Here is a 26,080-nt window from a genome sequence, read left to right as displayed (position 1 = left end):
GGTTTTGTATTATAATAATACAATTTTGCAAATAATAATAATTTGAAAGTTACTGAACAGGAATATGGCAGACTTCAAAAACAGCAGGCACCAGTAAATTACCAAAGTACAAAGTAATGATGCCAAAAAAAGAAGTGGAAGTAACTTTTTAGGTTGTCTGGTTTTGGCTATTGTGGCTTGTTGCGCTTTTGCAATTTATTTTGCAAAACTTACAAACCACTCAAAAAACGAGTGGCCACTGGGGGTGCTTGCCAGCTTTACAGCGCAGTTCTACATAGGTCTACTCTGTGGTGTAAAGTTTAAGTTCTGCTGTTACAAATTGCAGGCGCGTTGAGCTGAGGGGGCTTCTGAGCCTGTGCAGAGTTCCTTTGCCTGGAGTATTCCCGGAGCGTCTGTTTTCTTTGGAATGGACACCATTCACTCAGTCATTCTTGAAAAGCCAGTTGTTGCTCCCTAGACTGATCTCGTTTCCCAGCTGCCCCCTCCCTCCAGCATCTCATCCCCCTCAACTGCTCATTTGTAGCATTTCTTCCGCTCCCCCAGCTTCAAATGCAATTGCACAGGAACACAGGAAGTTGGCTTATGCCGAGTCAAACCATTGGTCCACCTAGCTCAGTACTGTCAGCACAGACTGGCAGCAAAGTTTCAAACAGGGGGCACTCTTGCCCTTTTTTTGGAGATGTCAGGAACTGAACCTGGGACCTTCTTCAGATGCTCTGCCCCATGGGTAGGCAAACTAAGGCCCGTGGGCCGGATCCGGCCCAATTGTCTTCTCAATCCGGCCCGCAGACGGTCCAGGAATCAGTGTGTTTTTACATGAGTAGAATGTGTCCTTTTATTTAAAATGCATCTCTGTGTTATTTGTGGGGCATAGGAATTCATTCATTGCCCCCCCCAAAAAATATAGTCCAACCCCTCACAAGGTCTGAGGGACCTCTGCTGAAAAAGTATGCTGACCCCTGCACTGACCACTGAGTGTCAGCTCTTGGTGCTTGCAGAGACTGACACCACTGTCTTGTCCTGCCTTCTGTGGAGTGTCCCTTGACACAGGCTGTATCATAGATGTTGAAGGTGGGCGCTTCTAGGCAAGGGCTACATCTCACAAACAGGTCACTCAGATCCAGTTTTTCTGTGCGCATCGCTGGTGCATGGCCACCCACTCACTCATTTTTGAAAGCATATGTTCTTCACAGACATTGTATTGTTTCCTGGCCTAGGGTGAAAGTAGACTTTATTTCACACACACCCCATGTGCATTTGCGTACCCACACACATAGGCTGGGAGCTAGCCCCCAGCTAGCCCCCCTGTAGCTACAGCTCTGCCTGATGGCCATACCAGTAGCAAGGAGTGCGGTGCATGAAATGTTTTGGTGCTGTCTTCTTGGGCCTTTTGCGGCCACGCACACAGGTAATTCTGTCCCTGTGGCTGCACACCATTAAAAAAAATGGACAGGAAGTGTGAAACTGCAGTTATTACAAGCTCCTAGTTTTCATGTTCCACAATGGCCTAGAGGGATGCTTGTACTTTCTGGAGAGTGAGCAAGACTGATGTGCTTTGGGCCTTGCCTCCCTCGTTTTTGTTCTTTTTTTACATTTTTAAGACAGAGGTCTTACGCTAGGCTGACATTTGGCCATGCCAAAATTATGATAAAGGGGTCTTGGGTGAGACCTCTGCATTAGTACCTTTTAAAAGTCCTTATTCAGTCACACTTTTTAACCAAAAAGCTCTCCTGAACTAGGGTTGCCATATTTCAAAAAGTGAAAATCTGGACACAAAAGTTGGGGGGGGGCAAATTTTTTTTGGGGGGGGGTAAAATGTTGTTGAGCTTCTTTTGCAAAATCTCAAGCAACCCGGGTTTTTGAAAATTCAACAGATGAATCCTGGCTGTGTCTGGTCATATGGCAGCCGTATCTGAACAGAGTTGCCGATATTCCAGTGTGCTTTTGGCATGTCTCTGTCCATATTAAAAACGGTTTTGCTCCTATAACAAATTGTACAGAAAGAGGAGAGGACAGGAAAGTGTGTGGATAGGCCCTAAATGTTAAAGGGATAAAGTACAGGTTGGCATTTTGATGAGGATATCGTATGATATCGTATGATCAGTTCAAAAAACGTGCATGCGCCTACAACCCTGGGCAAAGTACCGTATTTTTCGCCCTATAGGACGCACTTTTTCCCCTCCAAAAATGAAGGGGAAATGTGTGTGCGCCCTATGGGGCGAATGCAGGCTTTTGCTGAAGCCTGGAGAGCGAGAGGGGTCGGTGCGCACCGACCCCTTTCGCTCTCCAGGCTTCAGGAGAGCCGCAGCGCCAGCCCCACAAGGTCGGGGGACAGCGGGGAGGCGGAACGCCGCCATCCCACTGTCTCCCAATGTGGTTTGGAGGCTGACGGCGGGGAGACGCGCGCTTCTCCCCGCTGCCTGCCCTGCAAGCTCCGGGGACAGCTGGGAGGCGCAGCGCGTCTTCCCGCTGTCCCCGGACCTGGTCTGCAGGCGGGCGGCGGGGAGAAGAGCGCTTCTCCCCGCTGCTGGCCCCACAAGCTCCTGGGGGGGATTTCCCCCCCTTTATTTCCCCCCCCAAAAAAACTTGGTGCGTCCTATGGGCCGGTGCATCCTATGGGGCGAAAAATACGGTATACCTTTACCTGCAAGCACCTGACAGTCTTTTTCAGAGGCTAATGGCCACAAAACAGCGATAGCTTGCCTCAGACTGCCAGTGGCTGGGATTCACAGGTGGGAAGAACAGGGCTGCTGCACTCAGGTGGGCTCTGCATGTTCTGAAAAGGGATGTGAGAGGCAGATGGGGCTCGTCAACCTGGGAAGGGAGCCCATCTAGGAGAAGGAAAACTCTGGTACTCCGCTGCCTTGCAGGATATCTATACAGCTGACTGTGCCCCCAAATACCCCAGTAATAAGATCATTAAGTTCGCAGAAGTTACAACGGAGTTTGGTTTAATCATGGCTGGAGAGGGGGAGGTGGCCTAGAGGAAGGAAGTTGAGCAGTTGGGGGAGTGGTGCAGGAAAAACAACTTACTCCTTAACTTAAAGAAAACAAAAGAGATCATTGTGGACTTTATGAAATGTAAATTGAATATTCAGCCACTTATTATTGAGGGGAAGGGCGTGGAACAGGTCTCGGTTTCTGGGAATAGAGTTGAGAAATGACCTAACCTGGGGAGAAAACAGCAAAGACCTGATGAAGAGAGCACAGCAGAGGTTATATTTTCTGACAATCCTCCAGAAAAATAACCTCTCAAAGGACCTGTTGATGGCATTTTACCATTGTACTGTTGAGAGTGTATTAACTTATGGTCTGTGTGTGTGGTTTGGGAGCTGCACAGTCAGCGAAAAAAGAATGCTGTTGTAAAGACTGCGGAGAAAATAACTGGGTGCACTCTTCCCACCTTGGATCAAATCTATGCTTCCAGGAGCCATAAGAAAGCTGCAGAGATAGCGCAGGATAGCGCGCACCCCGGAAATTATCTCTTTCAGCTTCTGCCTTCTGGAAGAAGGTACAGGGTTATAGAGACTAGGACTAGCCTCCTGAGAAACAGTTTCTATCCAAATGCGATTTTGGTTTTAAACGCAGGGTAAGGAGTCTCTATGGGAGTATATTGTATTTTAAAATGGGGTATCAGAGTTTTTAGGGGGCTAACCAGGCTGGGATGGCTGGGATAGCAGGCTTGTTGGTTTTTGAATGTCTTGTGTAGATGTTTCAATTTCGTTGTTCTGTATGGGACAATGACAATAAAGATTATCGTTTTGTATCGTAAGAAAAGGCTCAGGAGTAACCCGACACAAATCCAGAGTCGGGTCCCTAAGATGGTTGGATGGCGCCTTGTTCGCCTCCTTCCAGCAAGTCCTGCAGCCCAGCTGCTGCCAAATGCCTTGCTCTGCTTTCCTGTGGACCACACCAGTGAGGACAAGAGGGGAGGCTTGTGGTCTGAGCAGCCCAGGACTTCCAGACACGTGGCCCAGTCTTGCACCCCAGGGGAAGTCATGGAGGAGGTGTATTTCCTGTTTGCACCTTTGCTCTTGGTTTTCCTGCCGTGTGGCCTTCGCATCTATCGTTTCTTTCCCCCTCTTTAAATTGTGTGTGCATGCAGAAGCAGCTCAAGAACACGCAAGGAAGTTTTATTATGATGACCGCACTAAAGCGCAACTGTGCATAAAAACGACAATTTTTTCTTGCAAGGGCGGCCAACCGCTGCCGTTTTATATTAGCTTTGCAACGCAGCAGCCAGCAACTGCAGCCGTGGGCAGCGAGGGTTTGCAGGTGGGCTGCTGTACATAAGCCGGGCAAAAACCCCTTTTGCAATCGACTTCTTGGGTTGTGATTCTAAAAATTAAAAAACAGGTAACTATCACACAGATAATATTTGGTGCATTTGCACTTGCCTTTACAGGTAAGAACAAAAAGGGGGTTCTGCTCTGGTGGGATTCTTTGCATAGGCCCACCAGAGCTGCACCCCGAATGTGTAGTGCGGACAGGGATGGCAGGATGGAGGAAAACAGCTCCGTTTGTAGAGCCACTATTTTAATTACTACATTTCCATATGATTGCATTACGGGACACAGCGTGGAAGCAGCTAAATAAGACAGTACCCATCACCATTGCTTTATAAAAGATTGGAAGCATGTAAAACCAATCTCTTTCAAAGGAAGCATCAATCAGCTGAATTTACATTTCAATTGCACACACACACAAACACTCCAATACATTCTGACCCTAATTTTAGAACAGAAAAGGCTATGGAAAATGTTGAAAGACTACAGCTCCAATGATCATTGGCCACGCTGGCCAGGGCGAAGTCTGGCAACATCAGGAGGGCCATAAAAGATTGCTGTGAGGCTACAGTGTAAGATGGTGGATTAATCTAGCAAAAAGTGGTGGTTCTAACAGCTTGATGCCTCCTAAAGACAGTTCTAGATCTCTGATCTAGATCATCAGGTTATCCATTCCTTTGGGGCGGGAATTATTAGTATCACACATACCTAACGTCTGCTATTTGTTTATCTGTGTGGTCTCCCCCCCCCCCCCTTTCTCTGCCCACCTGAGGAAGAGTTAGGACCATAGAGTTTTGGAAGGGACCCCGAGGATCATCTAGTCCAACCCCCTGCAATGCAGGAACTTTTTGCCCAATGTGGGGCTCAAACCCACAACCCTGAGATTAAGAGCCTCAAGCTGTATCCCAGCAGACTCAGAAATGTACTGACTTTCCATGGCTCCCAAAAAAACATATCACACTTCTTCTGCCCCCAGTTCAGGCCATTTTGCTCGTAGACGGGTTAGAAGGAAACGCCATAGATTGTTGAGGACAGAAAGCTTAGCCAGGAATCGGATACGGTGCTGCATTTGAAGTCAGGCTGCCTCAGTTTTGCACCCACCCTCCTTTTTTTTCTACAACACAGGATACCTTCACAGTATGAAACTTTTTCAAAGCGGCCCATCTCAGTTTCTCAGTCCATGCTGCCTTGCTCAGTTTAGGCCTCGCAAGGGTTCTGTCTTTCGGTGCAATGTGTCTCGAGTCACTAGAACCACATCTGTTGGAGGGAGGAGTCTGCCGGGGGACTCAGGCACTGCATGGGGAAGGAAGTGTGCGCCCCCAGCAAGGACGGCCCACCGAGACCAGGAGGGAGAGCTGACCGCTGGTCTTCCATCCGGGTGCCTTGGGCTTTGAGCAGCAAATCCAGTAGGCCCTGAATTCCTACTGGGATGGGGGGCTCTGTGCGCTGGTCTTCAAGACGCTGGCTCTGTAAGGAAAACAGGAGATGCTGAGCTCTGCTAGCCGACTGAGAGGCAGTGTGGCGTAATGGTTAGTGTTAAGTTGTGGATGAACATATCAGACGACACAACGATTCTTCAAACAGCTCTTGTTTATTCAGAGGCCAGAACAGAACTGAACTAAAGCTCCAGTACCACGTAACTGTAACAATTTTCTAAAACTATCCAATCACTGAATGTCACTTTCGATCCTTTATTTGCATAACTATCTACAGTATCCCCCTGCTGGCCCAGGGTGAGAACTTCAGTACATAACAGTTAGAGTGTCGGACTAAGACCTGGGAGAGCAGGGTTCAAATCCCCACCCAGCCATGAAGCTCGCTGAGTGACCTTGGGCCAGCCACCATCTCCTAGCCTAATCCACCTCACAAGGTTACTGTGAGGATGAAATAAGGATTGTCCTAAGACATCTACATCAAGTCCTCCATTTCCAATGTTTAGGGTTTGAGTGCCGTAATTTAGAAAGCCAAAACAGCACCACATGCACAAATGGGAGGTATTAGCAAACTTGAGGAAACACCAAGACTTGAGGAAGAACAGGGGGACATGTATTGGGGGGAAACACCCTAACATTTGGGGGAACCTTGGAAACAGTCCATGAGGACTAGGGATATAGGAAGTTAGCAAGGTCCTTTCCAAGCCATGTTTCTTGCAATCAGCGCTGCTGCAGTTCAGCTGCAGTTCGGCTTCTGTTAAAAACTATGTCAGTTACCTTGCTGTGGCTGAACGTAATGTAATTAAACACATTGTCATTGTGTTATTCCATCCCATTCGCTTCAATGCAAAGGAAATTTCAGAACAGTGGGGTGGGGACAGACAGACGGACGACGACCCTATAACAAATACCACTTGTATTAATTTGCCTGATGCCTTGGTTCCCCTCTACAAACGAGCATGGAAACCGAGGCAGTTTCCCCTTCTGTGTCTGCTTGGAGGAGAATTTGCTGCTATCCTTAAGGAGGACTGAGCATGCTCAGTAGCCACAAGAGGCTGACTGACCGCTGGGGCAGAGGGGACTGCAATTCTGAGCAAAAGCACTCCATGTTGCAACATTTTGTTGCAGATCTCACTGTAGTTTGATTTCAGGATTAGTAATGTTCCCAGGGTGGTTAACGTCAGATGGAAGGGAAGTATCAACATTTTTGTCGCCATCATCAACATCAAGAGCACAAACCACTAGCACAAATGTCCACTCAGACCTTCTATGGAGACCTCATCGCTCACCTGATGAGCTAAGATAGTGTCGTAGAGCTTCTCTTCAGAGACCCTCGAGTTGCCCGCACACATTTCCGCAGCCTCCTCAAAATCAGCCCGCTGGTCATCAAGCCTCCGGGCCTGGAGTTTGGCCACCATGTCAAAAAACTCCTCCGCTTGGAGAGAGGTCAGCGAAGAGAAGAAGACTGGGAGAAGAGAGGAAAGAGAACAAATTGTGTAGCAGAACAGCCATACGCAGAGGGCAGAAGGATAACACGGAATCCTGGGTGTCAAAGCTTCAGATCCTCCAGCATCACCCAATCAAAACATTAATTGGTTTGAAGTACTCTTCTAGCCCTCATGACTGTCAACCAAAGTTTGGAAGTGCTGAGGTTGCACGTCTGTTAAAACCTCCAAGCGTATGTCAGTGGTGGATTATTTGTGGCCCTCCAGAGGTTGTTTGGCCAGGTGGAGAGGGCCCAGGGCTCACAATCTGAGGTCCCCACCTGTGCTCCAGAACGGTTCTCCCTACCCAAATTTGTGTTGTGTGTACAAGTTAGCATGCACAAGTCTGTGCCACCTGAGCCTGTGCTCTGAGACTTCAAAGTACCTACCCACACCCCTGGAAAACTGTTGGTGGAAGCCAAAAGCCCCCCCCCCCCGAACCACTTGGAGTAAGAGGATCCTAGGGAGTTAGGCTTCCGGCAACCACCCCTTCTGTTTCCCTGCATCACTTCTTCAAATAATAATAATAACTTATTATTTATACCCCACTCATGTGGCTGGGTTTCCCCAGCCACTCTGGGCGGCTCCCAACAGAATTAGAAGCACAATAAAACATCAAACATTAAAAACTTTCCTAAACAGGGTTGCCTTCAGATGTCTTCTAAAAGTCAGATAGATGTTTATTTCCTTGACATCTGAAGGGAGGGCGTTCCACAAGGCGGGCGCCACTACCGAGAAGGCCCTCTGTCTGGTTCCCTGCAACCTCATTTCTCGCAGTGAAGGAACCGCCAGAAGGCCCTCAGAGCTGGATCTCAGTGTCCGGGCTGAACGATGGGGGTATACTGGGCTGTGGCCGTTTAGGGCTTTAAAGGTCAGCACCAACACTTTGAATTATGCTCGGAAACGTACTGGGGGGGGGGACACAATGTAGGTCTTTCAAAGGAAGGATACGCCTGGAAATCTTTGGAGAAGACTGCAACATTCTAGTCCAATAAATATTGTTATAAGTTTTCTTTTGGCAGGGCAGGTTGAACCCCCAAAATTAATAAATGGTAGTATTTTGGTTATTTGAGATGTGAAGAGAGAAATACAAGCTGCGCTGCAGAGTAATTCCTGGGCTAGCCTGAGGTGGGAACAGAGACTGGGGATTTGGAGGGTTGCCAGTTGTGAGAGGAAAGAGTGTCTTTAACAAAGTGTGATGGGAAGAGGGGAGAACAAAGACAAGAGATCCATTTGGGGCAGATGCCCTTGACTCCAGGGATGTGGGGAAAACACCCCTCTTGAAAGGACCATGCTGTAAGATCTGGACTCTCTCCCTCCAAACTCAGGTGTAAATATGGGAATAAGCCGTATTTCTGAAAGCTACGACAGTCTCCGCCATGTCTTCAATTCTCTAAAGGAGCAGAAGCCCTGGTTGAGGGCCATAGATCAGTGTTCCCCAACCTTGGGCCTCGAACTGTTTTTGGACTACAACTCCCATCATCCTTCGCTAGCAAGACCAGTGGTCAAGGATGATGGAAGTTTTAGTCCAAAAACAGCTGGAGGCCCAAGGTTGGGGAACACTGCCATAGATGACTGCAAATACACCAAATGTCTATTAGCACTCTTATAAGAATTCTAAGGTCTCAAATATAAACTAAATGTTCATAAATGTGCAAGGCAAACACATACATAACTATATAAACCACATGTCTGAAATAGTACAGGAGAGCAATCCTGAAGCCATTTTGACTCTCCCAAATTGACCGCAAATGTTTCTCTGCAAGGAGGAAGGAAATGGGAATGCCGACCCCTTCAATTATCTTTTGGGGTGTATTTGTGTATGAATAGGGTGAGCCTGTGACCTGGAGTCAGGAACTAAAGTATTAGCCATCACAAAAGAATGGTCAGACTGCCCAGGTAATACAGTCAGTGACTATTATCAGGTACCCTGGCAGACAGGATTTCTGCTGTAGACTGCCTCCTTCTGTGATGTATGTATGATGTTTCAGGGGGGGGTGGTCTTGGGCTACAGGGTTGGGCAATTTCAAGAGTCTATATAAAGGCTTGTGCACCATTGTTCTGGGTCCTCCTTGGCTCTCCTGCGTGTGAGGGGAGCACCCTGTTGCAACAGTTTAATAAAGATCATGCTTACCAGCTGCTTTGCTTCTCAATATTCTCTGTTTGGCCTCTGTTATTTTCTCCTACTGAAAGGGAACCCACTTAAGGACTCTATACGGGCTCCAGAATACCCCATGAGGGAAAAGGAACTGTTTTTTCTTATAACAATGGATGGATATACTGTCTGTTGTTGTTTTTACAAGCATTCAAATTAAAACACAACCTGAAAACTTGCAGGGTTTAGCTTGCTCAAGGTGAGTTGCAGCAGCCCTGAGCCAAGCAAATGTCTCTGGCGTCTGACTTCCTCATAATCAACAGAAACTTCTGCAAACTGCTGTCAAGCGCAGTGTACTTTAGCACCTACACACTGGGAGCATCCGGGACAAGAACAAATAGCGTCTCTTTCTTTCTTTTTGAAGTTCAGAAGCTTTTTGCCTATTTCTAAATAAACACCTTCCTTAAAGAAATGAGCAGTTCATGCAAAAAGGCTAGATTTTGCAGATGGGTTTCTGCAGCCTTTCTGAAAAAGTTGAGCCTAATGGAAAAAGTAATTCCAGCCCCTTCAGCTTAATGATTGATGCAGGGGTTTTTTTGTTTTGTTTCATGAGAAGTACAGGAAGTATAATCTCGACGGAGTGAATAAGGGTTAGCAAAAGGTTTACAGGATTTTGCTTGCAATAATTAGGAAGTCAGAAAATAGACGCAGCTCATTTTGTCAAACATTTGGTTTCAATCTTGCGCTATACACAGACACTAAAAATAGCCTAAGGGCAGGATCGAGCCAAAATTGTTTTGTTTTGTTTTATAATCCTTTCCTCCGAGGGTTTTGGGGCCATGTACAAGGGCATCTCCCCCGCTCTTCCTCCTTCCCCCACTTTATCCGCACAACAGCCCTGCAAAGCAGGCCAGTCTGAAAGATGGTGACTAGTGACTGGGGGCGACTGGGAATGTGAACATGGGTCTCATCGGTGCCATGGTGACACAACTCCACGCACCGTACAATTAAAACACGCGCAAGCCACATTACTTCCCCCAAAGCATCCTGGGAACTGTAATGTGTTAAGGGTGCTAGGAACCGTAACTGTGTGAGGATTCTTTGGGAGAAATAATGTGCGGCGGAGGAAGAAGCGGAAGACACGGGAACGGGGGAGGAAGAGGAGGGGAAAGACGTGGAGACTATTGGAAACAGAAGTACTAGAATTTAAATCAGAAACTAGGATAAAGTGTAGTTAGTTATAAACTGAAATGACTCTTAAGTTTTTGTCTTGGAATGTGAACGGCTTTAACGAAAAGTCCAAGAGAAATAAATTTGAGAAAATTATAAAGAAAAAAAATATTGATGTAATTTGTTGCCAAGAAACACATGTCGCCAAAAAACACAAACATATTTTAATAAATAAAAAGTTGGGAATAGAATTCATCAATTCAGATTCTAAGAAAAAGAGAGGGGTAGTAATCTATGTGAAAGAGAAATTAGAACCTAAATTAATATGTAAGGACGAGGAAGGAAGAATTCTAGGAGTACAAATTAACTACCAGGGAGAAAAACTTAACGTGGTAACGGTCTATGCCCCAAATACAAACAAAACAGAGTTTTTTAAAAAACTGGAACAAGTTTTACTAGATTTAGAGAATAACAAATTGGTCCTACTTGGAGATCTAAATGGAGTGCCGACACCAGAATTAGATAGAAGCTCGAAAAAGAAGAATTTAAATCAAGGGAAACTTCCGAGATCGTTTAATGACCTCAAGGAAAAGTTAAAGCAACTTTTAAGTTAAAGCACTTGTGGTAATGCAGGCATTTCTGACTTAAACGCACAGGAACTGGTCTGCTAAAATAAAGTTGTTAACCCTGCGGGATTTGACATCTTTTCGCAGGGCCTGCAAGACGGAGCTGTTCTGCCAGGCCTTTGGTCGGGGTTCAGTCTGATTCTTTTCTTTCTGTATAAGAACAGGCATTAAAGAGCCCTCCTAACCCGTTCACAGGTCCTTTATAAGACCAATAATAACAGTTGGCCCTAGAGAATATTAACCACTCTCAGTTTTACCCGTGGACTGCCCTCTGTCCAGATTTCAATTTGCTCTGAACTAATTTTAAGATTTTGACCAAACTGCAGGAGGCAGTGGAGAACAGAAGTGCCTGGCGTGCTCTGGTCCACGGGGTCACGAAGAGTCGGACACGACTAAACGACTAAACAACAACAAATTTAAAGATGTAATTTAAGTAATCGATTGCCTGTTTTTCTGTTCTTATGTTCTTTGTATACTGTCTTAGTTTCATGATGTTAGCCGCCCTGAGGGCGGGGTACAAATAAAAAGTTATTGATTTATTATTTATTTATTTGGGAAAGAAGGTCTCATACACACCATAGATGTGCAGAAGCACATGCCTTCTGCCGAAGAATACTGGGAGCTGGAATCTGTCAAGCATACTAAGGATTGTAGCTCCGCAAAGGGAAAGTTCCTTTGTGATTCAAATGTGTTTGCCATGCATGGTGTGGATTTGACCAGCGATAGCAGGCTGGTGTTCTCATCTTACCCGCCTGGTCTTTCTCCATCTCCCCCGTAGGGGTGGCTGGCAGGGACCTCCAGGGCCGCGCAGGATCCGTCTGCCGTTTTCTCTGCTTTGGACGCAAAAGAGGACCCGGGTTTGGCAGGAGACTGAGGTCGTCTTGAGAGGAGGCCTGGATCTGCTGTGGAGCAGGAAGCAAGGTTGAAAGTAAGTCTCTAACCTTCCTGGAAAGAAGGTTATGGGGTGCAATGAGCGAGTGCCTTCCAAACAATTTCTCTGAAATGAGAGTGAGGGTGGATCTACACACAGGACAAAAACGCTGTAAATGTCAGTCACAGTTATAACAAAAGAAAAGAAAACGCTATGGAAAACCGCGAAGAATTTTTTTGCTCTCCAGCGCCAACTGGTGTTGCATGTTTATAACACATTCGAAATGCTATTTTTTGACTAAGGTAGCTGAGTCCTGAGTGTGGTGTCCAATCATAGACAGGAACGGCTAGGAGCTAGGTGGAATCACAGATCTGTAAAAAAGTGTGGATTTGCAAACACTGGCCAGTTTCTCTTAACTTGAAATGTTCTTTGGGGCTTCTCAGAAGCACGTAAAGGCATGTAGTGGGCAGGGAGAGCGCCCACCTGATAGGTGCCAGAACTGTGCTCCGGCTGAAAAAAAGCACTGGATGTAGACATCCTGTTTTGCTGAACCAGCTGACCCTCTTGCTGCCAGCCCTCACTGGATGTGAGTTCCCCTTTTTCTTTTGTGCTCCTGCATACCTCTTGGGGCTCGGCCTAGCATGCTAATATGGCCCTCTTGTTTCCTAGTGGTCCCATTTTGCCTTCGATTCTGTTGACACTCAGCCTCCCAGATTTGTTTTTATAGAGAACAATAGTGGCTGCTGCCATTTTCTGTGGCGCATGTGCAGTTTAAGAAGAGCCCGGCTAGATCAGGCCAATGACTTATCTGGTTCTCACATTTAAGTTCAAGCATGGGGTACCTCTGGCTGGTGGGAACTGTAGTTCAGCAGCACCTGGTAAGCCAAAGGTGCTGCTTGGCCCTTATTACTCTGAGAGGTACGTAAGTCCCTTACCTGTTCTTCTGTGGCTGTTGCACTGACATCCAGTCGCATCTCTTCTTCCACTATCACATCCATTTCCTCCATCCTTCTTTTGGTTTACTCTCTGCCTGCTGGCCGAGGACTCCTGTGGCCGAATACGCAGAGAAATCGCTTTCCCCCTTGTCCTGGGCAATGGAGAAGAAAGGAGATAAGCAGATTCCTTGTCCCCCAAAAGTCTCATCCCAGAATGTAGCAGTTCCTGTTTTCGAAAGAATGGTGGGGTGTTTGGAGAAGAAAATAGTATGCTCCAGCTAAATCTCTAGTCTCTGAGTCCTGTCAATTCATAAGAACCGAAGAAAATAGCTCATAAAAAGGTAAAGGTAAAGATAAAGGGACCCCTGACCATTAGGTCCAGTCGTGGCCGACTCTGGCGCTCATCTCGCTTTACTGGCCGAGGGAGCCGGCGTACAGCTTCCGGGTCATGTGGCCAGCATGACTAAGCCGCTTCTGGCGAACCAGAGCAGCGCACAGAAACGCCATTTACCTTCCCGCCGGAGCGGTACCTATTTATCTACTTGCACTTTGACGTGCTTTCAAACTGCTAGGTTGGCAGGAGCAGGGACCGAGCACCGGGAGCTCACCCCGTCGCGGGGATTCGAACCGCTGACCTTCTGATTGGCTCTGTGGTTTAACCCACAGCGCCACCCTTGTCCCACAAAATAGTTCATAAGAAGGAATAAAAAACAAACATCAAGAAGGAAGGGTGGGAAGTCAAGAAGAAACGTATGTTTTTTTTAAAAATTATATGATGATAAATGCTTTGAAATATTGTTGGAGACTATTATATATATATATATATATATGCAGGTTTTGGTGTCCTCGGGTGTCTTCCCGTGTAAAAGTTGGGGTGTCTAGGCGACGTTTCGACGAGGTCTCACTCGTCATCTTGACAGCCTGAAGATGACGAGTGAGACCTCGTCGAAACGTCGCCTAGACACCCCAACTTTTACACGGGAAGACACCCGAGGACACCAAAACCTGCATTCCTGTACCCGTGAAAATCTACGAAAGCAAATATATATATATATATATATATATATATATATATATATATATGCAGAGAAGAGAGCTCAGTTGGTATCAGCATGATGCTGATAATATCAAGATTGCAGGTTCAATCTGCATATGGGGCGTATGGGACAGTGGCATATTTTTACATTGCAGAGGGTTGGACCAAATGATCCTCAGGGTTTCTTCCAACTCTACAATTCTAAAAGCACTGCTGGATCGGGCGAATGGCCCACCTCGTCCAGCATGCTGTTCTCACCGTGGCCGACCGGGGGCCTTTTGGGGGAACCCCCAAGCAGGACCCGAGCATAAGAGCCCTCACACCTTCTGCAATTTCCAGCAACTGGTATTCAGAAACCTTGCTGAGTGCCACCGAGTGCATTAACTGAACCCAGTTAATTCATCATCTGCGGCCATCAACGTGCACAACATTTTTATATGTTAGCATAAACACCCTCTCTCTTTTTTCCCCTTTCCCCCCAAACAATAGCTCCTTGATCTGAAGAGTTTAAAGCTAAATTTGGACAGCTGAGAGACAATAGAAGGAAGGGGAGGGTCGCAGCGGAAACTGGGCCGTGAGGGTAAGCAGGGCAGTGCCCACCAAGGGCTGCGTGCCCTCGGCCAGCCTGCCCCTGCCTGCCTTCTGACCACCAGGCTGAGGTGTGGCTCGGCCTGCCAGATTCCTCTTCCTCCTCCTCAGATTTCTTAGTGTTTTCCCTTGTAGAACTCAGCAGGTAAGAGGACACTGATAGCTCAGTGGGCCAGGGACAAGACTCTCCCAACTCTGCAATTCTGTGATTCTTTGAAACCAGAGTAAGTTGGTGCCACCTATTTCTTGCTCAGCCTGCCATTGCCTAGGCTTATTGTCCGTCTCACCGCGTTCCACGCAGTCAGTCCCATGCGATTCAGGTACCTCTGTGAAAGGCTGCGAAAGAATTAACGTAGGGGGGGGGCAACTGACCTGGGAAATCTGGCCTTGCCTCCTCCTGCGCCTTATAGTGGTAGTTCACTGTGAAGGTCAACAGCTTCAGACGTTGGGTTTTATTTCAAAAAGTGTTGGCTTTTGGTGAATTTCCTTAGCTCAGAAACTCCCCCCCCCTTTTTTTTGGAGAATGTGTAAAGAAAGCTCAGCAACGTTGCCAAATTAAAAGCTCAAAAAGCGTTTGTGTCTGGATTTTCACTTTTTGAAATATGGCAACCCTCAGTTAAATCACTTCCATGCGTGCCCAATAAAAATAAATAAACTCTCACAAAACATCAAAGAGAGCAAAATATTGTTATGAGTTCGGGAGGGGGGCGCTAGATGCCCCTAAATGTGTTATGATGTAGTAAAAGTTAAAATTATTCAAGGTTTGATTAAACTTTGCCGAACATGGAAATCCACAGGATTTAGTTACGCTCATGAGGCAAGCCATCTGGGCAGAGCTAGCTGGATGGGCCATTTACAAAGGCCGTTTACCTTCCTGCCAGAGCGGTACCTATTTATCTACTTGCACTTTGACGTGCTTTCGAACTGCTAGGTTGGCAGGAGCAGGGACCCAGCAATGGGAGCTCATCCCGTTGCAGGGATTCGAACCGCCGACCTTCTGATCAGCGAGTCCTGGGCTCTGTGGTTTAACCCACAGAGCCACCCGCATCCCTCAGGTTGTTTATATGTGTCAATAAAACCATATATCATAATGAAGACGCCACAGTCTCTGCTGTGCCTCATGCCCAAAAGGAACAACAAACCCTGGAGCCGCAGGAATATCACCCTGCTCATGGAGACTGGGGTGACGTGTCACAATATCAAAACAAAGCATGATAGATTAAGATCCAATAGAAAAGACAACAAAGATCAGCACCGAAAGCTGCAAAAATGAAGTCCAATGTAGGGTTGCCAACTCCCCCCCCCTTCTGTGCTCCTGTGCCATTTAAGAACAGCATGACGAGCAGAACCTGGTGTGTAAATGCATAGGCGGGAATAAGCTGCCCCTTATGAATTTCTGCCTGCCATGCAGCTCTTAGGGGCACAGGAGCCTTGGCTGGGAAAGCCAGGTGGCGCCACCCCTCTCTTTCTCCTCATTCTGCTACGGCACCTCTCCTTTCCAGCTACGTCTCCCCTCCACGGGGCAAGGGGTGGGGTGTCACTGCCCTCAGCTTGCCCCTACCTTGCCTCCTTTTGTCACTTGCATCGGGCCCAGAGGGTGGCTCTGGCTGTCAGCTGCCTGCTCCTCTGTGGCCTCAATGCTGCTCTCTGTACAACTTGACAGGGACAAGGATAGGGACCAAAGGAGCAGGAGATGCTTCTGGTCCTGCCTGTCACTGGCTCTCCCTATTGCCCCATAAGTCGCCACCCCCCCACACACACCAGACTAGACTTCTCCCCTCCCTGTGGTCAGGCAAAACATGTCAAGTCATGGGCCCGCAGCAGGGAGAGGAGGTTGTTGTTTTCAGTTTCTTCTCCAAATTCTGGGCTGAGTCACAGAGCTTGGGTCTGTGTCACAGGACTAATCGCACACAGGCTCAGCCCCCTAACTTAGGTGGCTGGCTGAAAAAGAGAAGAGGGCCCCACAGTCGTTTTGAAAGGGGAATTTCAAACCCGGCATGGCGAGTTACTACACCTGCGGAGAAATTCCGCTTTCCACCCAAGAATGAAAGTTGCCACAAGCACCATTTTCTTTATTGAACCCTCCCCAGAGTTTCCTTTTTTTAAATACCAAGGACATAGCTGTGGAAACACAAGGCACAATGGTGAAGAAAAGAGGGTTTCTGGGAATGTGCAAAGTTCACGTCCCCGTTGGTGCCTTTCAGGCACTCCCACCTGCTACCCCACCCATCCCTGCAATCTGTTTATCTAAAGAAGTGGCCGTGTGTGGCTGAGGGGTGTAAAGTACAATTGGGTCCTGCAACAAAATGTTGCAGTATGGGGAGCTCATATTCAGAGTTCCAACAACATATAAAAAACACCCAAAACATTGGACATTAAAAACTTTCCAATACAGGGTTGCCTTCAGATGTCTTGTAAAAGCCAGATAGTTGTTTATTTCCTTGACATCTGAAGGGAGGGCGTTCCATAGGGCGGGAGCCACCACCGAGAAGGCCCTCTGCCTGGTTCCCTGTAACCTCACTTCTCGCAGTGAGGGAACCACCAGAAGGCCCTTGGAGGAGAACCTCAGTGTCCAGGCTAAACGTTGGGGTTTGAGATGCACCTTAAGGTACTGTCTTCTGTCTTCCCACCCCACATCATTGGTTTTTTGTCCCTGTCCCCCATACATGTACACGCACACAAAGGCCACTTTTACACCAGAACATTTCTGGGAATTGTAGCTTGTTAAAAGTGCCAAGAAAGTTGTTACGAGACCATTTTCCCCTTCACGGAGCTACAATTGCCAGAGCGCTTTAGCAATCAATCCCTCTTCCCAGAGAATTTCTGGTATTGTAGCTCTGTGAGGGAATAGGGGCATTCCAACAACTCTCTCAGTACCTTTAACAAACTACAGTTCCCAGGCTCCTTTGGGGGAAGCCATGACTGCTTCAAGTGGTGTAATACTGATTTAATGGTAAGCCACAGGTGTGGCCTTAATCTGCATTGCATGCCCACTAAATCACCAGACTGTTGGTGGGGGTCTCCCCTTAGAGTTTTTTCCTCTAAATATCTGGGCCACTTCTTTCTGCAAACCTCGGGTTTTTCCCCAAACCTGCTGATACTTCCCTTCAGTGTGTGAACTGAACTGTGCCGTTTTAAAGATACGTGCCTTGCATTCAGAAGGCCTCAGGTTTAATCCGTGGCATGCCCAAGTAGGACTCGCAAAAGACTCCTGCCATAAATCCAGCTGCTAGCCGCTGTATACTGAGCTCAATGAGCGAAAGATCTGACTTAGTATAATGAAAGGCACTTTTCTATGGCCTGCAGCAAAATGTTGCAGCGCACTTCCATAGCCTAAAATGATTGTGGCAGTCCAACAACATCCTGAGGGCTACAGGTTCCCCTTCCCTAGTGTAAACACGACCAGGCTAGAGGGACCAAAGAGGCCTAACTCGTTATACGGCAGTTTCTGAGGTTCCTATGTCCGCGCATCAAATTCTTTCAGAAGTGGCACTTGCCTGAGAGAAAAGTCCATCGGTATATGCTCCCATACCCTCCAACATTTCTCCAATGAAAATAGGGATGTCCTAAGGAAAAGTGGGGATACGGGTCACGCTGTGGGTTAAACCACAGAGCCTAGGACTTGCCAATCAAAAGGTCGGCGGTTCGAATTCCCGTGACGGGGTGAGTTCCCGTTGCTCAGTCCCAGCTCCTGCCAACCTAGAAGTTCAAAAGCACTCCAAAAGTGCAAGTAGATAAATAGGTACCACTCTGGTGGGAAGGTAAACGGCGTTTCCGTGCGCTGCTCTGGTTCGCCAGAAGCGGCTTAGTCATGCTGGCCACATGACCCGGAAGCTGTACGCCGGCTCCCTCGGCTAGTAAAGCGAGATGAGCGCCGCAACCCCAGAGTTGTCCGCGACTGGACCTAATGGTCAGGGGTCCCTTTACCTTTATCTTTAAGGAAAAGTGGGACATTCTAGGATCAAATCAGAAACTGGGACAGCTTCTCTAAATCAGGGACGTCCCTGGAAAATAGCGTCTGTGCTCAAGAGTTGTTTGGCCCTGAGCAACAACGCCAAGAAGCGTCCTTTGGGAGAAGGAGGGAGAAATATTTTGCAATCCTCATTCTCCAAAGGGCTTCCTCACACATGACACATTTCCTACCCAGAGAGGACACTCCCTGCAGGCCAAACTAGACCGAGTTGGTATTGACGTGGTTTGCCCCTTGCTGCTGCTGCTGTTGTTGTTTTTTTAACAAACGACCAATGGGCAGGCAATAGCGGGGGAGCTGATTGCATTTCTTTATTTACTGCACTGCCAAGCCAAACATTAGAATGAACAGATGCTGCAGAACATTCACAGGGCAACTTAAGTGCAGGGCTGCATTCAATTAGCAGAAGCCAATGCAAGGATTTCTGCTGGTGCCATGGGGCTTCCTGCCCCCTCTCTGCACCCCTGCCCCCCAAATTGGCTCAGGGTAGATGGTTCCGGCTAGCAAGCTTGCGCTGATGGAACAAGCTTAGCACTATGATGAATTCCTCCCCCTGGCGGGGGCTTCTGCCTTCCCTCAAGGCAGACAGGTCCTTAAGAAGCCCCTAGGAAGATGGGGGGGGGGTTTACAGGAGAGAGGCTGCCCCACATCTCTTTCAGGCCCTTGACAGTCCCCTCAGAGGCTCTAGTCCAACCCCTGCAATACAGGAATCTCAGCGAAAACGTCCATGACAGATGGCCATCTGACCTCTGCTTAAAAACCTCCAAAGAAGGAGAGTCCACCACCTTCTGAGGGGCGTCCTGTTCACTGTCAAACAGATCTTGCTGTCAGAAAGTTTTTCCTGTTGTTTAGTCAGAATCTCCTTCCTCGTAACTTGAAGCCATTGGTTCCAGTCCTACCCTCCGGATTCGGATCAGTACCGAGTCACGGGCAACAACGTCACACGGTCAAGTTTAGTTTGGGGCCCTGGCGAAAAGCCGGCATGTGCAACCGTTTACACACGACCTACAAGAGGGTATTATGCTTATTTATTTAGGTGGCTTTTATACGCCCCTTATTTGCCCAGCAGATAAGAATCTGTGAAAACCCATCAAATAGCAGTCCATAAATCTACGCGCGCCGTATTCCCAAGCCAGCGTCTCCTATCCCACCCCATGCTGCCTAGCTGTGTAAGCAACACGTAAAACCACACAAGGCCCATCTGTGCGAACCGTGCCAGATGCGGCCCTGCGGAAACGCAACCAGACCCACACCTGCAGCAGACTCCCGCACATGTGGGAATTTACACCTGGTGAAGCTGCTTTCTGCTCAGATGGGCCGTTGCCAGGTCTCCAACCTGCCAAAGTCATCTCCTCTGACCAGCAGCAGCTCTCAAGGGGCAGCAAATATGTCAGCCCTCCAGATGTTGCTGGCACCCAGCTCGCATCCTCCCTGCTCATCGGCCATGCTGGCTGGGGCTGATGGAAGTTGGAGAACCCAACAACGTATGGAAGGCTGCTCCACACTGGCTATCCTCAGAGGCAAACACAGCTGTCCTCTCTGTGGTCCTCTTCTCAGGAGATGCCACTTCCCAGCACGGAAGTGACTTGCGCGTCGGAAACCTGTAACTTACGAAGCAACTTTCTAGGGCTCTTTTTGTGCTGGCAATTGTACTCTGCAGCGCTCACCTTTTTTGGGGGGGGTGTCGGTGTGGTCCCCCCCTCAGATTTATTCCCGCTGTTGCTGACAGTGCCACGTCCCCATCTTCCTTCCTTCCTTCCTTCCTTCCTTCCTTTTCCCCTTGCTTTTGCCCCAGTTGTTTAGTTCTGGCTGTTGTCTTCTCTCCTTCCTCCTTGCGCCTGGACTGTCGCTCGGCTCAGCTGTGGCTACGCCCCTATTTCTACACGGGAAGCCACTACTTCCTGCCTCCGCTGCTCATGCAGTCGCTGCTCCCTCGCTTTCGCCTCAGCTCCCTTCCCCACAAACCCCCTTCCTTTTATCTCCCCACCCACTCCTTGTGGCTGAGGAAGGAGGCAGGTGCACAGAGGCCTCGCCCTTTACTCAATCAGCCTTCGCTTCCTTCTCAAGAGACGGCAAGACCTGCTGGGAAAGCCCCTTTGCCCAGGAGCCTAGCTCTTTGCTCAGAGTCCCTCTGCAAAGCGACGCTCCGCCTCAAAATCCTGGAGACATTGAATTGTAGAGTTGGGGCCTGAGGATCATCTAGTCCAACCTACCTGCAACACAGAGATATGCAGCTGTACTGTACGGGGATCGAACCTGCGGCCTTGGTATTATCAGTACCATGCTCTGTTTTCCAGCGATAGTCCCGGATTTAGAGAAGCCATCCTGGTTTCTAATTTGATCCCTTCATGTCCCACTTTACCTTAGGACGTCCCTATTTTCATCAGGGGAAATGTTGGAAGGTATGGAGTTATGCAGCCCTTGAGCCAGCCTTTAAAAGACACCTAAGGCAGCCCTGTATAGGGAATATTTTTAATGTTTAATGTTTTATTATGTTTTTATTTATGTTGGAAGCTACCCAGAGTGGCTGGTCAACCCAGTCAGATGGGCAGGGTAATAGTAGTAGTAGTAGTAAGGTAAAAGGTAAAGGGACCCCTGACCATTAGGTCCAGTCGTGGCCGACTCTGGGGTTGCGGTGCTCATCTTGCTTTATTGGCCGGGGGAGCCGGCGTACAGCTTCCGGGTCATGTGGCCAGCATGACTAAGCCGCTTCTGGCAAACCAGAGCAGCGCACAAAAACACCGTTTACCTTCCCGCCGGAGCGGTACCTATTTATCTACTTTCACTTTGAGGTGCTTTTGAACTGCTAAGTTGGCAGGAGCAGGGACCGAGCAACGGGAGCTCACCCCATTGCGGGGATTCGAACCGCCAACCTTCTGGTCAGCAAGCCCTAGGCTCTGTGGTTTAACCCACACCGCCACCCACGTCCCAGTAGTAGCAGTAGTGGTAATAATAATAATAATAATAATAATAATAATAATAATAATAATTGGATAGAATATCCCTGTTTTCATCGGGAAAATGTTGGAGGGCATGCCATCAGCTTGCTTTGTTTTATTTTGCACATTGGGAGGTGAAAAATGAACGCCACCTTCCCTCTCATGGAAAGTCCCAGGTTCAATCCCTGACATCTCCACATATGGCTGGGACAGAGGCCCTGCCCAAATCGCTGAAGAGCTGCTGCTGCCAGTCAGTGCAGGCAATCCTGAGCTCAATGGACCAAGTGGCCTTGAAGCAAGCATCAGAGCCTGTATGGATTCCCACAGACCGACTCATTATAAGGCGCTTCTGACACCCGTGTCGCATCGCGCTGCCATGTTGTTCTGCCACCTTGTGAGAGGAGCAGGTGGGTGGAAGGATGGCTGTGGACCAGCGGCACATATGCGCCCTGCAGAAATCTCACACTGCGTGTGAAACCGGGCTGGAGCTCAACAGCCTGGCACTTCAGGGTGGCTGCGTGGGCTTCATCGTTTAATCCTGGCTTTCACACAAAATATTCTGGCGGCTATCCCAGAGGTCAAAAAGCGGCCAAGCTGATTTTGTTCTGGTTGGGGTTAGCCAGGACCCTTCTGTGTCCTCTGAGGGAGAGAGAGAGAGAGAGAGAGAGAGAGAGAGAGAGAGAGAAAGAGAGAAAGAGAGAAAGAAAGAAAGAAAGAAAGAAAGAAAGAAAGAAAGAAAGAAAGGAGAAAGACAAGTACAGGGCTCAAAAGGAGCCAGACCAAACTAGGCCTTATCCCTAGAAAACAATCCTGCGCTAAATTTTCAAAGCTCGCAATATATACCAGTACTAAAGCTAGCAGGGAAATGTGTTGCAGCATGGCTTTCAGGGTGTTGACCCCGCTATGTACGTGACATTTGAGCCATACAAATCAACATTTGCACTCTCTTTCAAGCAGCAAACACTTGCCTGGGTGTCAGCATAACGTGTGAACGTGGCCGCTGTTCACACACCCAAGTTTCTGAGCAAGTGAGAAACCTTTCCCATCCTGTTCAAGCATGACACTTGCTGGGTGAGCTTGGGCCAGTCACTGTCTCTCAACCACACCTGCCTCACATGGTTGTTGTGAGAGTAAAAGGCCTGTGCACCACTTTGAGGTCCTTGGGGAGAAAGTGGGATGTAAACATAATCCTAATTATAACAATGAACACAGCAGCCTCTGTGAATACCTTGGGACTGGATTTTCTAAAAATAAAGCTCACTGGGGCATTTGTGATACCTGTGATATATGGTTTTATTTGCACATAGAATTCTAGAGTTGAAGGGACCCTGTGGGTCATCTAGTCCAACCCCCTGCAGTGCAGGATTTTTTTGCCCAGCGTGGAGCTCGAACCCGCAACCCTGAGATTAAAAGTCTCATGCTCTACCGACTGAGCTACCAAGGTGGATGTGCACCAACTGCACACACTCCACCACAGGCTGGTCCCCCTTTAGTTCTAGGGTTCCTCAAAGAGAGCAAAACCTCTGGGTGTTCCCAGCTCTAGTCTCAATATGAAGTTGACTAGTCTTCTTGCCAATCGGAAGGTCGGCAGTTCAAATCCCCGCAACAGGGGTGAGCTCCCATTGTTCAGTCCCAGCTCCTGCCCACCTAGCAGTTCAAAAGCACGTCAAGTGCAAGTAGGTAAATAGGTACCGCTCCGGTGGGAAGGTAAACGGTGTTTCCATGCGCTGCTCCGGTTCGCCAGATGCGGCTTAGTCATGCTGGCCACATGACCCGGAAGCTGTCTGTGGACAAACGCCGGCTCCCTTGGCCTATAGAGCGAGATGAGCATGCAACCCCAAAGTCGTCCGCGATTGGACCTAACGGTCAGGGGTACCTTTACCTTACCTTTGGTCTTCTTTTATGCTCTCCCCCAGTCAAGGGATGGTGGGCTGGCAGCTGAGTCCTGATTCCCCAAAGGGCTCCCTCTCGTCCCAGAATCATCCTTCCACCAAGAGGCATTGCCTTAATTCATTGTATATGTTATTCCAAAATTCTTTAATGGCTGTGCATTCCCACCACATGTGCATATATGACCCTATTCCATCCTTACACCTCCAGCAAGGTGGTGATGTGTTTTTATACATCTTTGCTAGTTTTGCTGGACTGTGGTGCCATCTGTATAGCATTTTCATAACATTTTCTCTCAGATTATAGCATCACCTTAACCCTCTCCTGCCTCACTCTCACAGTCAAGAATCGCATACCCATCAACTGCTCCATTTCTTCTGTAAAAGGTAAAGGTAAAGGAACCCCTGACCATTAGGTCCAGTCGTGGCCAACTCTGGGGTTCTGGCGCTCATCTCGCTTTACTGGCCGAGGGAGCCGGCGTACAGCTTCCGGGTCATGTGGCCAGCATGACTAAGCCACTTCTGGTGAACCAGAGCAGCGCACAAAAACGCCGTTTACCTTCCCGTTGGAGCGGTACCTATTTATCTACTTGCACTTTGACGTGTTTTCGAACTGCTAGGTTGGCAGGAGCAGGGACCGAGCAACGGGAGCTCACCCCGTCGTGGGGATTCGAACCGCTCACCTTCTGATTGGCAAGTCCTAGGCTCTGTGGTTTAACCCACAGCGCCACCCGCGTCCCTTTCATTTCTTCTGTGGCAGCTGCCAAATCAATCACAATTTCTGTCGGTGTCCTGCCAAATCCGGATTTTTCCAAGCGGGACAGAAGCAGCTGTAGTGAAGTGCTCTCAGCACGGTGGTTAGTTCGCACCCGAGCAAAGGGCGCTTGGTTTTGGGTCAGGTGCTCTGGCTCATACCAGCATGTCTGACCCAAAAAAGAGCACCCAAATTTGGATCCTCCAAATATTGAAGTGTATGGAATCACATGACTGTGGTACCGCTCAAGGAACATATATTCTAGACTAAGACACTGTTCACACTCCTGTTTACTGTTCCCTTCCCTGTGTTTCTGGTGCTGGGTTTTTAATCCATGTTCAAATGGATTAACATCCTATAGGTAAAGGTAAAGGTACCCCTGATCATTAGGTCCAGTTGGCCCCGACTCTGAGTTGTGGCGCTCATCTCGCTTTACTGGCCGAGGGAGCCGGCGTACAGCTTCCGGGTCATGACTAAGCCACTTCTGGTGAACCAGAGCAGCGCACAAAAACGCCGTTTACCTTCCCGTTGGAGCAGTACCTATTTATCTACTTGCACTTTGACGTGTTTTCGAACTGCTAGGTTGGCAGGAGCAGGGACCGAGCAACGGGAGCTGACCCCGTCGTTGGGATTCGAACAGCTGACCTTCTGATCGGCAAGCCCTAGGCTCTGTGGTTTAATCCACAGCGCCACCCGCATCCTATACCTTGTTATAAAATGCTACCGTCTGGTGCATTATTTCTGAAACCAGCTTTATACTGATTAGAGTCCTTCAAGGATTCTCTAGCCAAGGTGTGAACACCTTTGCAGAGGGTAAAAGCCTCCCCTCCCACCAGCGCCCCCTGCCTAGTGTGCACACAAATAGAAATGAATCTGACACCTATGTAGCCATGCTGATGTGAGCAGCTTGGGGGGGGGGAAGAGCTGTGAAATGCATGGGAGGAGGCAGGGGGGCAACTTCACTGTGCTTTAATGTGAACACACCTGAACACACCCACAAATCCTTTAACAAAGCCTGGCACGGTGGCAGACTCAGGTCTCAAATTTCAGTGACACCCTGTGCAATGCCAAAATTTGGCGCCCCTTCCTTTAAATAACAGTTATGGCATCCCCTGTGGCTCCGCGCTCTCAATCTCTGCTACCCTAAATCTGCCTCTGCCTGGCACAACCCAATCCAAGGTCAGGTGGAATAAGTTAACAGGAAATTATTTCCAAGTGTTGCTTCTCCCCAATTAAAAGGCTTTGCCCGTTGAATTTCAGTCAACAGGGGAAAATATTCCCTGCCCCTCTTTCTCCCTGGTGACCAACAGCTTCACCTCTTGAATTTCAGCCTGTTGCATTGAAGGGGAGAAGGTGCAGATGTTCAGCCATGCAGCGGACTTGCCCCTGCCAATGAAAAGCCTTTCGAACCGGGAGGCGGGTGCGCTGCCTGAAGCCTTATCGTCTCCCGGCCCACCCAGACACCGGGCTCCTTCATCTTGAAGGCGTTGCAGCGGGAGACAATGTGTGTGGCTGTAGCCAGCCGGTTTGTTTTAAAGGCCGACATCTGTGGGCGACATTTTCCGTCACAGGCTGGAACCAGTTCCTGCCTTTGTCCTATTGTGGCAGCCCAGACAGTGGCCCCTCTCAAGTTCCCGAACTTCGCCGTAGCCTCCTGCCAGCAGTGGCCCCCGACAATTCTGGCACACAACTCCACACACACACAGACAGAGCTCCCCGATATCCTGGCCTTGTGGTGTTTATGTGCTGGGTTGGGGAAGGGGGCTCTGCACATAATGCTCTCCCATTCCAGCGCAAAGGACCCTGAGAGTGACAATGAACTGGTTTGTTCGGTGGGGGGTGAGGAATCCCAAGAGGGCGGAGGGGACAATGAGGCCCTGTCTGGGCCACTCGCCTCGTCGGCGGGTTTGGGGTCGAGGGGGGAGGGCGTGACTCATGCCAGGGGCCGAAATGCCAGGGGGCATCGGCCAGAGGTGGGTGGAAGGGGGGATTTGCTGCGGCTGC

At 48.6% G+C, this 26,080-nt stretch overlaps 2 protein-coding genes across 6 annotated transcripts in view; one reads left to right on the top strand and one right to left on the bottom strand.

Moving 5' to 3' along the window:
* Positions 1 to 4,112: 4,112 nt before the first annotated feature.
* Positions 4,113 to 20,424, bottom strand: GPSM3 (G protein signaling modulator 3). Its single transcript, XM_083725333.1, has 5 exons — positions 20,162 to 20,424; positions 12,901 to 13,052; positions 11,843 to 11,996; positions 7,009 to 7,184; positions 4,113 to 5,753 (listed from the first exon to the last, which is right to left on the bottom strand). Exons 2-5 carry the CDS (start codon positions 12,970 to 12,972, stop codon positions 5,532 to 5,534), a joined length of 624 nt encoding a protein of 207 aa, XP_083581459.1. The 5' UTR covers positions 12,973 to 13,052; positions 20,162 to 20,424; the 3' UTR covers positions 4,113 to 5,531.
* The window catches only part of EGFL8 (EGF like domain multiple 8), a gene marked incomplete at its 3' end in the record, with an annotated part of 34,594 nt that continues 20,424 nt past the window's right edge, over positions 11,911 to 26,080 (top strand). The window contains exons 1-2 of one of the 5 annotated variants that reach the window (XM_083724866.1): positions 11,957 to 12,022; positions 25,407 to 25,811. In XM_083724866.1, coding sequence (XP_083580992.1) covers positions 25,579 to 25,811 — 233 coding nt within the window. In that variant the 5' untranslated portion in view covers positions 11,957 to 12,022; positions 25,407 to 25,578. Of the gene's footprint in view, positions 12,023 to 25,321; positions 25,812 to 25,876; positions 25,900 to 26,080 lie in introns of those variants that run through there. The other 4 variants (XM_083724869.1, XM_083724865.1, XM_083724867.1 and 1 more) reach the window with 4 other exon arrangements.

This window comes from Podarcis gaigeae (assembly GCF_964106915.1).
Source record: "Podarcis gaigeae genome assembly, chromosome: 2".
In the NCBI taxonomy this organism is placed as follows: Eukaryota; Metazoa; Chordata; class Lepidosauria; order Squamata; family Lacertidae; genus Podarcis; species Podarcis gaigeae.
The sequence above is the reverse complement of the archived record's forward strand: the minus strand, read 5'-3'. Positions and strand labels throughout refer to the sequence as shown.